Here is a 15,017-nt window from a genome sequence, read left to right as displayed (position 1 = left end):
CGTCAGCGGGAGATAACATATCCCCGCATAGCATACAGACACCCTCACCCTCATGTGGCGTGTGAGTGGCCTGTCATAACCCAAACACCATAATGACTGAGACTCTGTTGTCAGCATGGCCACACACACACACACACATACACACACACACACTGATGGAAGAAAAGGCTTATGGGAAAGGGAGCTACCACACATGTAAACCAGATATGAAGACAGCTTAGTTTAGACAGAGGTGAAAGTGTCAAATCATCCGCTGAAATAATGAGCTGTGTATGAAACGTTCATTAACCTTGATTTATTATTTGGAAAACTATTGATAGTGTTTGGAGTATTAATAAATCTTTCCGAGCAGGGCTCCCAAATACTAAACTACCTTGTTTGATGTGATTCTGTCCTGCAATAAATACCATTGAGTTCATTTGTTTATTGTGTAAATTAGGAGAAAAGAAAATGTCTCTTTTAATCAGGCTGTTACAACACAATGTGAATTTTATTTCCTATCAAGGCCACAGCCAAGATTTCAGACATTTAAGAGCGTGAGTCACAAGATCATCATCAAAGTTTCTCATTTATTTGGGTTTTTCATGTTTTTCATTTCTCAGTTTACAGGTCCATTATTTCCTAATAATCTCCTGGAAAGAACTGTGTAATTCGGTGCTAATTATAGAGCACACAGAGGACATTTGGAGGTGTTTGAGCATGAAAAGCACGGGTGTAAACAATGAAGTTAATCATGGCTGAAATCAGTTTATCTGCCTCAGTTTGAGGTTCTTGGTTTTGTTCGTGCTGACTCACCGTCACGCTGTCGTGACACCTGAATACAGCAGAGTCATTGTTGATATTATTAGTAACACCTTTGCTTTTACTGCTATGACAAGTCAAGATTTCTGCTGTGAAAAAGCCTGTTTAGACTAAAATTTAGCTATTGTGGTTAGAGGTTAGTCAGTAGCTGTGTTGAGTATATAAGCTGATTCCCAGAGGAACTTATTTGAAATAATTGCTCAGTTTAACTAGATATTCATTCATCATCAAGAAGCTTTATTCTCCATATACATATATAGATTGAATTACATTGACAAAGTTCATGTTTTCAGCTGACATGCAGTGTCCTGACTACACAAGCCGAGCCTTGGAGTTAATTGATTGAAATCTAATTACAATGTCCTTTCCTGGAAACTTATTTGTTATAGTAACATTCATTAGGAAATTATTATAAATTATTGTAATGATTGAAGAATAAACTGTCAGCAAACATAAAGAAATACACTTTTGGTGTAGAAATGGTTACTGAAACCTTTTTGTAAGCCGAGTAGTCCAATTAAAATGTATTCAGTGCAGAAATACAGGGATCAGCATGTAAAACATTCACTGTGTCCTCCCGGTTAATTAAAAAAACAAACACAAATTCCCAGATAAAATACCGAGGACATGACCTCAGTGTCCTCAGTGTCAGCTACAGCCTTGTTCCCCACTTGCAAAGAGGCCCCCTAAACCCCCAGTTTGGGACCAGCAGAGACGCAGCACCTGTATCCAGTGTCTGTCCCGTTTGGAAAAAGTTGGCAGCGCAATGGTTACGCTGCGTGCGTCTCAAGGGCAAAGGAAATGAGGAAACCGATCACAACAACAAATGAAGACTCCTACCTCTCCAGACCTCTTTCCTCTGTCTGCGGACTGGCTCTGCTGGCTCTGCTGTAGCCGCACTACACGGCAGAGGATTTTATTCTAGCTTCATGTATAAGAGGATAAAAAACGGAAAGATGCGCCTGGAGGGAAAACGTCACGTTTTCAGTGGGAGCGACAGTGTGGAGAGACTGTGACCGAGCCGGGCAGCGGAATATGCGGCACTGTCCCTCTGCACGTCGGGCCAAAGCGTCGGATCTTTACCGGAGAAACGTCCTGTAGCTGGATGATGTGATTTTTTTTTTCACCCGCACACAGGATTTTATAATCGCACCACGTTTCAGCGGGAGTCTGGATGATCCTCCAGTCACACCACCCCCGGACCCCCCTGACCGGTTTCATGGGATCAGGACCAGCATACTGACGGTACCCTGAAAATAAATGTAAGGAGGCATCACTCAAAGTTGACACAAGTGTCACCAAAATATCTGGATTCTGGGGTCACGGTTGGATATTTAATGATGTCTCAAGAGTGGCACATTTACAGTTAAATTATACTGCAAGCAGATAAAAAAAAAGCTCCAGACAACAACCCAGTGTCTCACTGATAAAGATATTATAACAAACTATCAGTAGAGTTTAGGTTTAGTCTGCAATAGCTCAGATTATCATATAATCTCAAATGCAACAAGATAAAAGTTGTTCCTGCAGCACTGAAGATGCCACCCTGGGTGTCCTTTCAAGGAAGGGAGACTGGAGAATGAAAGCGGGATTTCTGCGTCTTTGATCGAGCACAGAGGCGACAGACAGACAGACAGACACCTTCTTTTGTTTTTTTTTCTTTGCTTTTTTTTTTTTTTGGATTGGTCCAAAAATATTTTTTGCGTGCCCCTTGGACTCCTGCACAATGGGGATTATGCTTCAAGTTATTCTAGGAATGTTTCAATTCCTGCTGCTCACCAGAATACCGACGTCCCACGCCAAGGTATGTATGGACCATTGACCTCAAAAGACTGCATGTCTGAAGTGGTCAGCCTGCCATCAGCCATGAGGCCTGTTAGCTTTTTACCAGCTTATAATGGTGACCACTTGATTGGCATTTAAAAGAAAAAAAAACAGCCTTAATGTATGGATTTTGTCTGTGGGGAACATTGTGGAAGTTATCCTGTAGGTCAATGACACCTGTCACTTCAGGTCCAGTGACAGACAAACTATAATATAATTAACTATAATAGTCCTGTAGCATGTTTGGGACTGTCTGTGGCGCTTAGTAATTGTTTTATAGTGACATTTATGGTATTTAATGTCTCCTTTCACTGTGAATTTGGTTCCACTTTCAAGTTTATAAGCTGTAATTAATCACTTCATTAATGTTTGATCAATATTTTAGGCTGGCTAATACTTTATATATATGAGATAAGCCATTCATAAGAACGGTGAAGTCGCCAGATTGTACAAAAACCTCCTCCAGCATGACACTTGCTTTGCCTTTTTATCTATCTAGCTGTTTAATTGATCAGGAAAACCCCAATAATGGACTGATTAAACCACTTATCCTCCTGAAAAGAGCTGCAGGACATCTGAAGCAGAAATACATTCATGAGCAACATTAATATGAAAGAAATAGTTGGGAATTTTTGTGGGGAAATATGTTTTCTTACTAAGATCTTGGCCAGATGAGAAGATTGATATTACTTCAGTTGGCTTAATTTAGCATAAATACTGGAAACAAGGGGGAAAGTAGCTAGTAGTACCTCTGAAGCTCAGTTATCAACATGTTTAATCTCGTTTGTTTAATCTGTACAAAAAAACAAAGAGTAAAAACAATATTTTTTTTGGCTAGGACCAGTAACTTCCTGAAGTCCACACTGGTTGCCTGGCAACTGGTCGAAATAGCCTGGCACATAAACCTCCATACAATGGCAAATTGTCAGTTTTAGACATAGTTTTTTTTTGCACAAATTAAACAAACAAGATATATTAATTAGTGAGTTTTAAAGGTGCCACTGTTCATATTTTGTTGCCATTTGTTTGCTGTTTTTAGTTTTTGAGCTAAGCTAAGCTAATTTGGCAGTTATTAGCTTCATATTTAACGGACAGATATGAGGATGGTGTCAATTTTCTCTTCCAACTCTCAGCAAGAAAGCAAATAAGCATATTTCCCAATGTCAAACTATTCCTGTAAGTTATTAATATCAACCACCAGTCCAGTCCAAGTAGACTAAAAAGACAAAGCAAGTGACATGTTGGACGAGGATTTTTCCACAACCTGGGAACCCGAAAGTTGTTCTAATCAATGCTTTATAACCAATATATAAAGAATTAGTAATAAAACCATTAATTACAGCTTATACATGATGCCTCTTTAGACACTGGCTCCAGTTATTTTGCTTTGTTTCATTTAAAAAGACGCTAATTATAATTAAGATTCATTAAAAATGTTCAGTGGTTGTTGTGACATGTTCCTCTAATGTGACATATGGTCTCACACACATATATACAGAGACCTGCATGTGTTGGTGTTTTATTTATGTCTGGAGACTTCTATCAGGAACAAGCAGTGCTCTGAGGCGGTGTGGGATCCAGCTCTGACTTTGAGCTGCTGTATACTGTATGTTTTAGTGATTCATCATCCTAGACGCTACATGGCACACAGCAGCGTGCGCTGAAAAAGCTTCTTCACCTGCTGCTCACAGCCACCGTCTCACACCCGGGACTCTCTGCTTTCATGCTGTCTGCTTCTCTGACAGCTAATTTAGAAAAGGGGTCATCATTTTCCTGCGGTATAGCGATGACGCTGGGTGTGGGAGAGATGGTATATAGCTGCAGGGTTGGATATTTCTCCCTATCTCTGTCTCACACACACACATACACACACACACACACACACACACACACACACACACACATACACACACACACACACACACACACACACACACACACACACACACACACACACACACACTTGGCTGCACACACAGTGTGCTCTGGGAGCAGCTTGACGTGTTAGACAGTAGACAGACAGCAGTACCATTGCAGATGGCACCGGGCTGGCACTCAGGTGTGTGCGTGTGTGTGTGTGTGTGCCAGCTCCTGGCAGATGTAGCTGCCAAAAGGAGGTAATCTCAGCTCCGTCTCAAAGGCTCATACAGAAACAACACACACAACATCTTACCCGTCACAAAATGGCCTCAATCGTAGCTTAACTCAGAATCAATGTGGGCCAAACCAGTGTGTGTGTGTGTGCGTGTGTGTGTGTGTGTTGAAGGGGGTGGAGCAGTTAAAGGGGGGCAACTGGACAAAGTCTACATTCCCTTACAAGTGGCCTTGGTCTTCACACACACACATATAAACGCAATAACGACTCTGTGTGTGTGTGTGTGTGTGTGTGTGTGTTATATAAAGTTATAAAATGCAGTCTCTCTGTGTGTGTTTTTCCCTCCTAGAGGTGACTATAGGAAATCAAATGTGTGTGAAAAGTAAGATGAATTGATATACAAACAAACTAAAAGAGGAAAACAACACATTGAACTGAAATAACTGTCAGAACAAAACCTTTATGCCACACAAGCTGCAGTATTTGGTTTTCTTTGGGTCACTTTATAAAATAGTCGTCCGTGTCTCACTGATTGAACTGTAACAGTTTGTTGGTGAGAAATCCAGTGGCAGAAACTCTCACTATCTCCCACCGCAGAGCTACTGAAAGTGTTTCAAGCACCATAATCAGCTAATAGACTTGAGGGCAAAGGTAGCAGGTACACAAACCCAGCGGCTCCCTCCCACAGACAGAATCATAGAGTTGAAAAAAAGGGTTGTTTTGAGTAAAGATAATTTCAATACGATGGACTCCATCCATGCAGAAACTATTTCATGACAGAGCCTAAAATGAGGCCTCTTCCTTCCATCTTTTGTTCTTGTGATTTATCGTCATAAATTACTGAGCTTTTTGTGTTCAGAGAAAAAGGAAATGTGTGAAATAATCCTCTGTAATCTAACATTTCTATCTATGTAATAACAGTTGGTATGAGTCAACCTTTGAAACAATGTCAAACAGGAGGTTGCTGCTAATTGCTCAATAATAACATTAGTCATTGAGCAATACATGATATAATGATGGTGTTATTTGGTGATTAATGACAGCAGATATATGTGATCTTATTTGTACTGACTTTATGACTTAAAGAGGCTATAAATGACATTTTAGTGTTGAGAGAATTATCACCTGACTCTGTTGCTTCCCTCAGCTTTATTGAGCTTTATAGCGAATTTCAGCTCATTGTTTAGCTGTCCGGCTGGACTTTTTCTGTTTTGGTTCATTCTCAGTGCTCTCATAATGTTATTTTCGGCCACAGCAGGCAACTGTTTTGAGAGAAAAACCTCTAAAAACCCACTGTAAACTACCTGCTCATCACCAAACCGCAAACAGACACAGTTAGCTGTAGACTAGCTGGTGAACATAGAGCATTTAACAACTAAAGAGCTAGATATTTCCCTCAAGAGTTGATAGAGATTAAAAAAACAGAGCTAAAAGAGAGTGAAATAATAATGTTGCTCCATACCTGCTGGATCTGCAAAGAAGCAACAAGTCCACCATATCAACTTAAAATATGTCAGTGTTCACAACTTGTTTCCGCTGCCCCCAAGTGGCCAAAAAATCAGTTAATGAAGGTTTAAATAAATATCACACATCTTGAAACTAAGTGGCAACCTCTGGGGCTGGAAAGTGAAGCCAACGTGTCAAGTACCCAAAAGTGCAGTTCCTCGAATGGACACTTGAGGCTGGCTCCAAAAGCGAGTCAATCCCTATAGACCCACATTTTAAAATGCTGAACTTTACAGCTGAAATAAACACGTTTACAGCCTGGTGCAAAAAACAGTTTTGGTTTCTATAGCTAATTTCCCCGTTCATGACAACTGTACAGGGGGTGATTTGTTTTTATATATAACTCACTCGTTTAAATTTTATCAAGGCTTAAAGTTATGCCTAATTAAGGGTGTGGTCGCTTTGAGTGACAGGTGCTACTACAGTGACAATGTTGGTTAGGTAACGTAACCATGGCGTAACCCCAGATTCACAGTATCGGTGTAGCCGTCACTATTTCACTATGTTTTCAGTTCATGAAAGTTAATTGTAACATTTTGGTGGCCTAAAAAAGTCTTGTTCAGCCTTCGGTTGCACTAAAAGACCGTCTAAGGAGTCGGATTTTCCATTTTTTTCCAATAAATACTTTTTTTTTTTAAAGCAAAGCATTAGCTTTATCACAGTTAACCATGGATTGTAAATGCACTGTGCTAATCAAGCTAGCAGCTAGCATTACGGTCAGCTCCTGCCGCTTGTCCAAATATGGTCACTTCTGGTTCCAAAAATCCAAGATGGCGACAGTCAAAATGCAAAGTCGAGGCTTCAAAACAGGAGTCCACAAACCAATGGGTGACGTCATGGTGGCCATGTTCATTATTTTTTACAGTCTATGCGTGAAACTGACATTCTTCAGCATGTGAAGTCAGTCTGGGAAAATCTTTTAGGGTAAATTATGGTACTATTGGCATCATGTGTTCATGGATTTTACTCACTTTATAACACATTTTTCTCACAAAATTTTACTTTAACTTGATTTAATCTAATTTTTTGTCATTGAATATAATTAATCAATCTCAGTTTGTTGTGTTCTGGTTGATATTTGATCATGTACATACATTTTTTTCAGAATATTTGGTGGAAAGCAAATTTAGCTAATTCAAAACTTTTAGTTTGGGTATAGATGTTGACATATTGCATAAATTTATAGTATAAATCATGTAAATCAGCTTCCAACACATTGAGGTTATATTAGGATATATATATTAGTATATCAGGATATTTTAAGTATTGGAAACTATTGTTTTTCTATGATGATGACTCACTGGAAGTCATCATTTACTCTCCTATTAACCAGTCGCTGTATCACTGGTTTTGCTTCAGTTTCACTCTCTTTTATTTCAAATTTTAACTAACTTGTATGACCTGTAAGTGCTCTGCTAAATAAATCTAATAGGTCAACTCAACCAAGAAACCCTGAACTTAACTTCACATTAACTTTTTTATTACTTTTATTTCTCCCTCCAGCTTGCTCACTGGCGACCGGCCGATTCCCCCAAATCCAGAGAAGCTCGAGAAGGTATGCTCCCTGTTTCTACACAGACTCTTACAGCACTTCACGGAGCTGAAAGAGAAAAATTAAAACATGCGGTTTGTCTTTGTCTCTCCATCAGTGCGGCGGTGGTTGGAGGTGTACTCGCGGAGCGGCTGTGAGCCTCGGGACACTCTGGTGGAGGTTTGGCGGGAATTGCCGGGGGAGACACACCACCTCTTCGTCCCATCCTGCGTGTCGGTGAGGAGATGTGGCGGCTGCTGTGCCGACGAGGCCATGGAGTGTGTTCCATTGCTCACGCACACACTCACCATGGAGGTACACACACAACTTCACTGTAAAAAATAGACGATTAATGTTGAAAACAGTGAAAGGATGTTTGCAGTTAAACACGATTGTTTTCTGATTTGTGTGCAGCTGATGAGGACCTCCTTCATGAGACATGAGCTCGTTGAACTGCCCTTCATCGAGCACAGCCAGTGTGAGTGCAGGTAATAAAAACACACTCTTAATGTCTCTGCACAAAGGAACAGAAGCACGGTGTACCTGTTGTTCATTCACCTTTATACTAACACGATCTGTTTTATCTGTGTGCAGATTAAAAGAACAATTCCAGCTGACGCCAACTACAAGGTAACACCCCCTCCTGTCCTTTCTCTCTTTCCTTCAGGGTTTTAATATACCTGCTGTTGTTTGTGTGTGTTTAATTGTGTGTTAAGTTGTGAAATCTTGTGCGCCATACCTCTAATGACTTTATAAAACCCTGTCTAGCAACACATGTTCAATTTCTGCCTTAATGATGCACTCATTATTCTGCTGATGGTGTTATTGAGGAGGAGGAGGAGGTCGTTAGATGAGTGAAATCCAAGTCGCCCTTAAAAGATTCAGTTGTAGTACAAAGAGGTCACAGTTATGAGCTACTTGTTCTTATAGTCATGAACGGAGGCCAGCATGCATTAATTGATTTCAAACTATCTGTCATGTGGATTGATTCCACCATTTTTATTACTCTTCTGGAAAAGTGAAAAAGTCCAACATCTGACCTTTACAAAATACAAACAGCATCACCAATTTAATGTCAGCATGTCAGTGTTTGCTTTGGAGCTTAAACTGCAATTCAATAGTCACTCTCACTGTTTATCTGGAGTGTTTATACCAACAAAATCAGCCAACTAGATATGGTTTGCACTCAAATTGAAATATTGTCTTTTGGGGTTCAAAGTAACCTTTTTGAACTTGGTGAGACTACTTTTTACGTTGCGTGGGAGCAAGTTTACTTCTAGTTGGACATTGATTATAGTTGAACCCATAAATATGAGGCTTTTCTGCAGACGACTACAATTTGCCGTCACTGTAATAGGCCATCAACAGAGATTTCAAAAACAATCACTTTTTGTAACATATACTACCACAAGTGCATTACCACAACAATCATTAAACTTTTTAGCCTGTATTAGATAGTTGAGTTTGAAAACATGAAGAGAACATTGTGGTTACGCCCTGGGAAAAAATGAAAAGTGGCAAATGTGACAAATTACCTATCTATTTAGTTTGAAGTTTCCACTCCTCAGACTTTAGGTCAACATACACATACTAGGAGTAAAGAAACCTTTTTGTCTGGAGGAAACAGCCCTGATGTCCAGTTTTGTTGAGTGTGAGCTTGGACTGACAGCTGTGAACTGTGAAACAGAAACTCCTGTTGGATGTTTGTTGGAGTGCCTCATACATGATTGCATCTTTAATGTTTATGTCCCCCTGCTTCCTGTTAGGATGTGGACATAAATAAAGGATTCCAATGTATACGTGTGTATGTGTGTGTACGTCTTTTGTTTTTCACCTCAGCCAGGGTTTATATGTGTGTGTGTTTTGCTAAATATGTACTTATGCATGTGTACATTCTCTAATATAAATGTGTGTGAATATTTGTTTCTGTGTGTGTGTGTGTGTGTGTGTGTCCCTCTCAGTGAGTTAGCATCTGTGTGACTCTCTCCCAGCATCCCCTGGGACAGCCCGCATCCTGTTGTCACCATAGTGATGATTTTATCTCCCCTGCCATGTGCTCTCTCACAGACTGACGAAGCAGAGTCACGCATCCATGATAGTAAATTAGAGCTCCAAAGACAACAACAGCAGCAGCACAGTCTGTTAATAATGTCAGAGCTAAGCTGGTAAACACTGTCCACATAATTTGATATAGTTTAATATAGTTTACAGAAGATTAGATCAGACAGAGAGAGGGAAACAAACCAGTAAAAACAAAAAACAGATCTACAGGCAGATGCACTTTGCTGTTGAGGGCACCAGTGTTCAATAAGGTAAAACTGTTTTTGCTCGTAAAGGCTAGATGTTAAAAAGAAGGATAGTGATCAGAAAATTGTGGACAGAGCTTGTTTAACTGCAGGCAAAATGGACATGACCCAAAAAAGTGCAGCCATAAAGTCTACTAAAGTCTACAGATGTCATTGTGTTGCCCCCTTCGTTGATTTTCGTTTTGTCAGGACATTTAATAAGATAATAATCCATGTTTATTTGAGCCTTCAAGTCAGTGATTCATCCTACAACTGAAATAGAAATTGCAGCCTTAAAAATATACATATTGGTATCAAAACCATTAAATGATTCTCAAATAGTGAATTTTTTTGTCAACTTCTGTCTCTGATACTGCAAATTAAATTTCATTCTGTTGAGTCACTACAACAGAACACATGTTACAATATGATACATTAAAAATAATGCAAAGTTTTGGTAAAGATGTGAAATAAAACACAGATAACAAACATCATAAGTTACTTTAAGAATATACATTTTCTCTATTATGGTGATGTAAGAAGTTACAGACAAAAATGTGAAGCATGTCAAGCTCACTGGAAAGTCACTAAATCATGACTCTGAGCTTCCTGTTTTTGAAAAGGAGATCTAGCTCAGATTTCAAAGGCCTAAATGTTTGTTTTGGGGCAAATTTAAAAGCTATCCATTTCATAAAAATTTAATTTTTACTTAAAATAGAGGACTAGGTCTGGATATTGTGTTTTTTTTACAATACTTGTGCAGATATGACATCTGATTTTTGGTACTAATACCAAAACAATACATTTTTTGGAACCTTACTCAGAGGAATAAGAACATGTGTTTCCAACAAAAACATTTTTATTTCACAAAACAAGCCAAACTTCTCAATTATTGTGTAAACAAGAGCAGCTGCCTAAGAAATTCGTCTGAAACTGGCGAAATTAAGATTAAAATCAGAAGCTGTCTAATCAAGTAAAGAAAAATACAAAACATAGCAAGTATTCAATCAGGACATAGAGCATAGGGTTCATTTAAGGATGTGTTACATTCACGCAGTAGATGCACGGAGAAGTTTTTAGTTTGGTGTTTGTTGTTTCATACAAATTGAAAAATTTAAATTCAATCAGGTGTCAAAACTAAACATTTTTTTTAATTCTCAGGCCCCATCTGAAGCCAGCAAGAAAAAACAAGAAAAAGTTGAGGGGAATGTCCAGACAGATGACGACTGAAACCATCAGCGCTGCGTATGTTGAACACTCACTACGTACCTCACATTTTTTAACTCAATAGGCTAGTCAGAGACTTTTTACTCATAAAGCTTCAGATAAATTTTCCACTTACAGTAAATATTAGTTAGTATTTTCCAGATAATGTCGCTCTGAGTAAGAATGTTTGGATTAGAAAAAAAAAAAAACTAGGTTATCTGGTCTTCATTATTCCTGAAGGACAATTTGTTTTACAGCCACATTATTCAAGGTCTCTCACACGTGCACACACACACACACACACGTACAGGATACACACTCACCCATGGAAGTCGCCTTTGTTTATACTGAACACATAAGATAAGTAAGCTACATAATCACATTAATACAGCATACAAGTGTTGCTTAACATGAACTGTCATCAGTAATGTGATATAATCCACAACTCAGGCTGTGAACAAGGTAATTCAGAAGCTTTCAAGGACAGTAAGAACATTTTGAAACTACTAACCTGTTAAACTGTGATCTGAGAGAAACAGGTGGAGCTTCAAACACGAGTTGAGATAATCATGATTCCCATGATTCTGAAGGAGAAAAGAAGTTAACGCTCTTCCCCCTCCACTTTGCTGTCAGTCATGTCCGGCCCCGGGGGCCAGAGGTGGCTGGGTTTTGGTGTGATGTCCCTCAGCACCCATCCATCACTCAGAACAAGCTTTATTCAGACTCTGGCAGGGGTGAAATCTGTATAATTTGCTTCCAAATGCCACCTTCTCTGTCCATGCCAGCGGCAGGCGTGGTCACCGGGATCCGAACAAAGATGGCCCCTCTCTGCCTCATTAAGTAACTTCATTAAAGCCGCCAGCTTCCCGGGAAGACTGAGGCAGAACCAGCTCCAGTTAATGGACCAACTCACGCAGGCAACTTTCTCAGACTCAGAGGGAAAGTACCGAGAATCTGGAGGAGAGACTGAAGGCCTCATAGGAAACTAGCAGACTAGCCATGGCAACCGACAGAGAGACCAATCGACAGAAAGAGCAGAAAGTCTGTCAGCAGCAAAGGAAACAGATCCCACATTAGTCACCCTCACTTCAGTCTCCCACACTCTCCGCTGTGTGGGTTTGTTACAGACTGTGGATGTTTAAACAAGGCTCTAGTGACAGCAATATGAGCCTGTTGTTCAGTGCATCACCCTTTTATCTCGACAACTGTTAGATGGACTGCCATGAAATTAGCTGCAGACATTCATGGTCCCCATAGGATGAATCCTGCTGACTTTGATGATTCGCTGACGTTTCCTCTAGCACCACCATGAGGTTGACATTTGTAATTTTGAATAAAATGTCTCAACCGTCAGTGTGGTTGCGAAAAAAAATTTGGTACAAACATTCATGTTCCCTTCAGGAACTTTGATGTTCCCTTTACTTTTCCATTAGCACCACCATCAACAGTCATCAACACATAATCAATGAATTAGTAAATTCTGGAGATAACCAAATCATTCTTATACCCTTTTCCCATCCAGGACCCCTGCCCCTCCAACCACTACTCCCTCGCCCTCTCCTTCTCCATCCTTTCTTCCCACCAGCTCCTCTCCCTTTCTCTCTCCCCCTCCCTCTCCCTCTCCCCCTCCCTCTCCTTCTCTTTCTCCCTCTCCCTCTCCCTCTCCCTCTCCGGGGCCTCGTTGTAAACCCTGCAGAGGGAGGAAGTGGGCACTGGACGCGACATCGTGCCAGTGCCGCTGTACCATCACTGCTGAGAGCTGCAGCCGGAAAAACCGGAGGCTCAACCCCCATCGCTGCAGGTTGGTCCACATGCAAACACACAAAAAAAGAAATTTCAGAGCTGAATGGTAAATGCACATGCCACATAACCGCAACATCCCTGGTTCAAGGGTTCAAGGGTTCCCTGGTTCAGGGACTTCTGTTGCATGTCATACCCATCTCTCTTTCCCCTTGTTTCCTGTCTGCCTCTTCACTGTCCAATAAAGAAAAAAAATGCCAAAAAAAATTCTTTAAAAAAAAGTAAAGTCAAGAAATTTTTTAAGCTGTTTTTATTTTTTGGTTTTTGAACATACCAATATCGAACAAAAACATAACAATACAAATATAGGGGGAAGATTCTAGACAGATAGTCTGTCCAAAAAATATGAGACATTTAAAAAAATAGACATTTTAAAAAACTGAGCTCCAAACAGTGGATACTGTAGGATTTAGCAACTTAGGTACATTTTTGTGAGTTTAACTTAAGAAAAATGCAATCCTTACGCTACATCAGTGCTGAGTACAAATTTAAACTCTATGTACTCCTTTCAGAGCATCTTCTCATTGCTTTGTTATAGCCAAAATACATTTACATAGATACACCCCTGTTTTAAATAATCAAATGAAGGATTCTGCAGTTTAGACAGTTTATCAGTTACTTGAAGTTTTGGTGCAATGAGACTGCGTAACTCAGGTGGTACAGCAGGTTGACCATGTATGTTGATTTGGACTGTTTGGAAGTGTCCGGTGTTATTCCACTTAATCAACAGACCACCATTGTGCAGCTGTGATGCACAAACCAGTGACCGGGTCCATTATGATTTCAGTATTTTCTTAGTACACGGATGGAAGAGAACTTTTTATGTCATTATTGCACTTCAGAGAATTAACAGTAGAAACAAGACTCATGTCATGTGCATTTGAAGGTTGGAGAGTCAGTCCTGTATCCAAACAATTTCAAGCTATAACCTTCCTCTCTTTGTGCTTCCAGGTGTGATGCCATGAGGACTTGATGTGTCCACCAGCTTCCCTTTCGTCTCCTTCTCTCCACCAAATCCCTGCTGATTCATCACCCACTCTAAGCATCAGTGCCATGAAGAATACAGACGCTTGGACATCCAGTACCTCAAACGGAAGGAAATATTAGCAGACGCACACGCATGAACCTGTAGTAGCGCTCTAGTTAAGCAACAAGTGCAGTATTACATCCTTAATATACTGTAGATCTACGTGTACGTGTGTGTGCAGTCAAACATCTCACCACCTCCTTGCTTCTGTGGCAAAGCTTCTGTCAGTCCACATGTAAATGCGTCTATAGACATGTAGAGTCACAAAACACATCCCATGAGTGGCACGATGAAGGTGGCAGCATAATGGCGACTTAGAGAGACTAGGAGGAGAGGGATATTTAAAAAAATCTTTCCTGGTAGACACAAACCTGTCCTACTGTGGTTCAGTGGTTGGACTCCTTTGATCTGCAGTTGAACTTCAATACAAGAAAACAGTGTAAACACAAATAATTACACCATGCAAGAACAACGAGGACGAGGTTTTACGCAGGTGTCCGACATGTTGATGCTACAGTGGAATTTGTGATTTGTTGTTCGCAGGGAAAGTGCACATGGAGACGGATTCCTGGTTCAAGTCAAGGCCAATGTTTGCACGGAGGATTAGAAAAACAACTGCAAACAGAGTATAGGTGGACACATACACACTCAGACATACCAGAAGGACACAAGACGTGCACATGAACTGGCACCCCTGTGTGCATGGACCTATAGTCGAGCTGAATGCTGGGATGGAGTGTATCTGTGTGGTCCCCCCGCTGAAAGACCCAGATGGGTTATCCCTGCAGCCGTTCTCTCTCATTCAAAGCATACGACCACGGGCTGGCTCTCCAAGCCGCTTTCCGGCATTTGTTTAATTTGGTCCTTTTGTCTCCATCTTTCCTCGGCTCCTCGATTGAAAGCAGCCGCTTTGCCTCTCTTTGCCTCTCTTTTAGGCAGTGA

At 40.4% G+C, this 15,017-nt stretch overlaps 1 protein-coding gene across 1 annotated transcript; it reads left to right on the top strand.

Annotated features, from left to right (window-relative positions):
• Positions 1-1,052: 1,052 nt before the first annotated feature.
• Positions 1,053-14,085, top strand: vegfba (vascular endothelial growth factor Ba). The gene is made up of 8 exons (XM_044364337.1): positions 1,053-2,605; positions 7,730-7,781; positions 7,876-8,072; positions 8,172-8,245; positions 8,352-8,387; positions 11,204-11,287; positions 12,771-13,049; positions 14,000-14,085. The coding sequence occupies exons 1-8, from the start codon at positions 2,528-2,530 to the stop codon at positions 14,019-14,021; spliced, it is 822 nt and encodes a 273-aa protein (XP_044220272.1). The 5' UTR covers positions 1,053-2,527; the 3' UTR covers positions 14,022-14,085.
• The last annotated feature ends 932 nt before the right edge of the window (positions 14,086-15,017 follow it).

The sequence above is a fragment of the Thunnus albacares genome, chromosome 10, assembly GCF_914725855.1.
Source record: "Thunnus albacares chromosome 10, fThuAlb1.1, whole genome shotgun sequence".
Classification (NCBI taxonomy): Eukaryota; Metazoa; Chordata; class Actinopteri; order Scombriformes; family Scombridae; genus Thunnus; species Thunnus albacares.
This window is presented reverse-complemented; position numbering and strand designations above follow the sequence as displayed.

Coding starts and splice junctions, on each gene's coding strand:
- vegfba (XM_044364337.1), top strand. CDS start 2,528: ATGGGGATTATGCTTCAAGTTATTCTAGGAATGTTTCAATTCCTGCTG. Junction 8,388..11,203: donor CAGCTGACGCCAACTACAAG/GTAACACCCCCT, acceptor TTTAATTCTCAG/GCCCCATCTGAAGCCAGCAA. Junction 11,288..12,770: donor ACTGAAACCATCAGCGCTGC/GTATGTTGAACA, acceptor TTTCCCATCCAG/GACCCCTGCCCCTCCAACCA.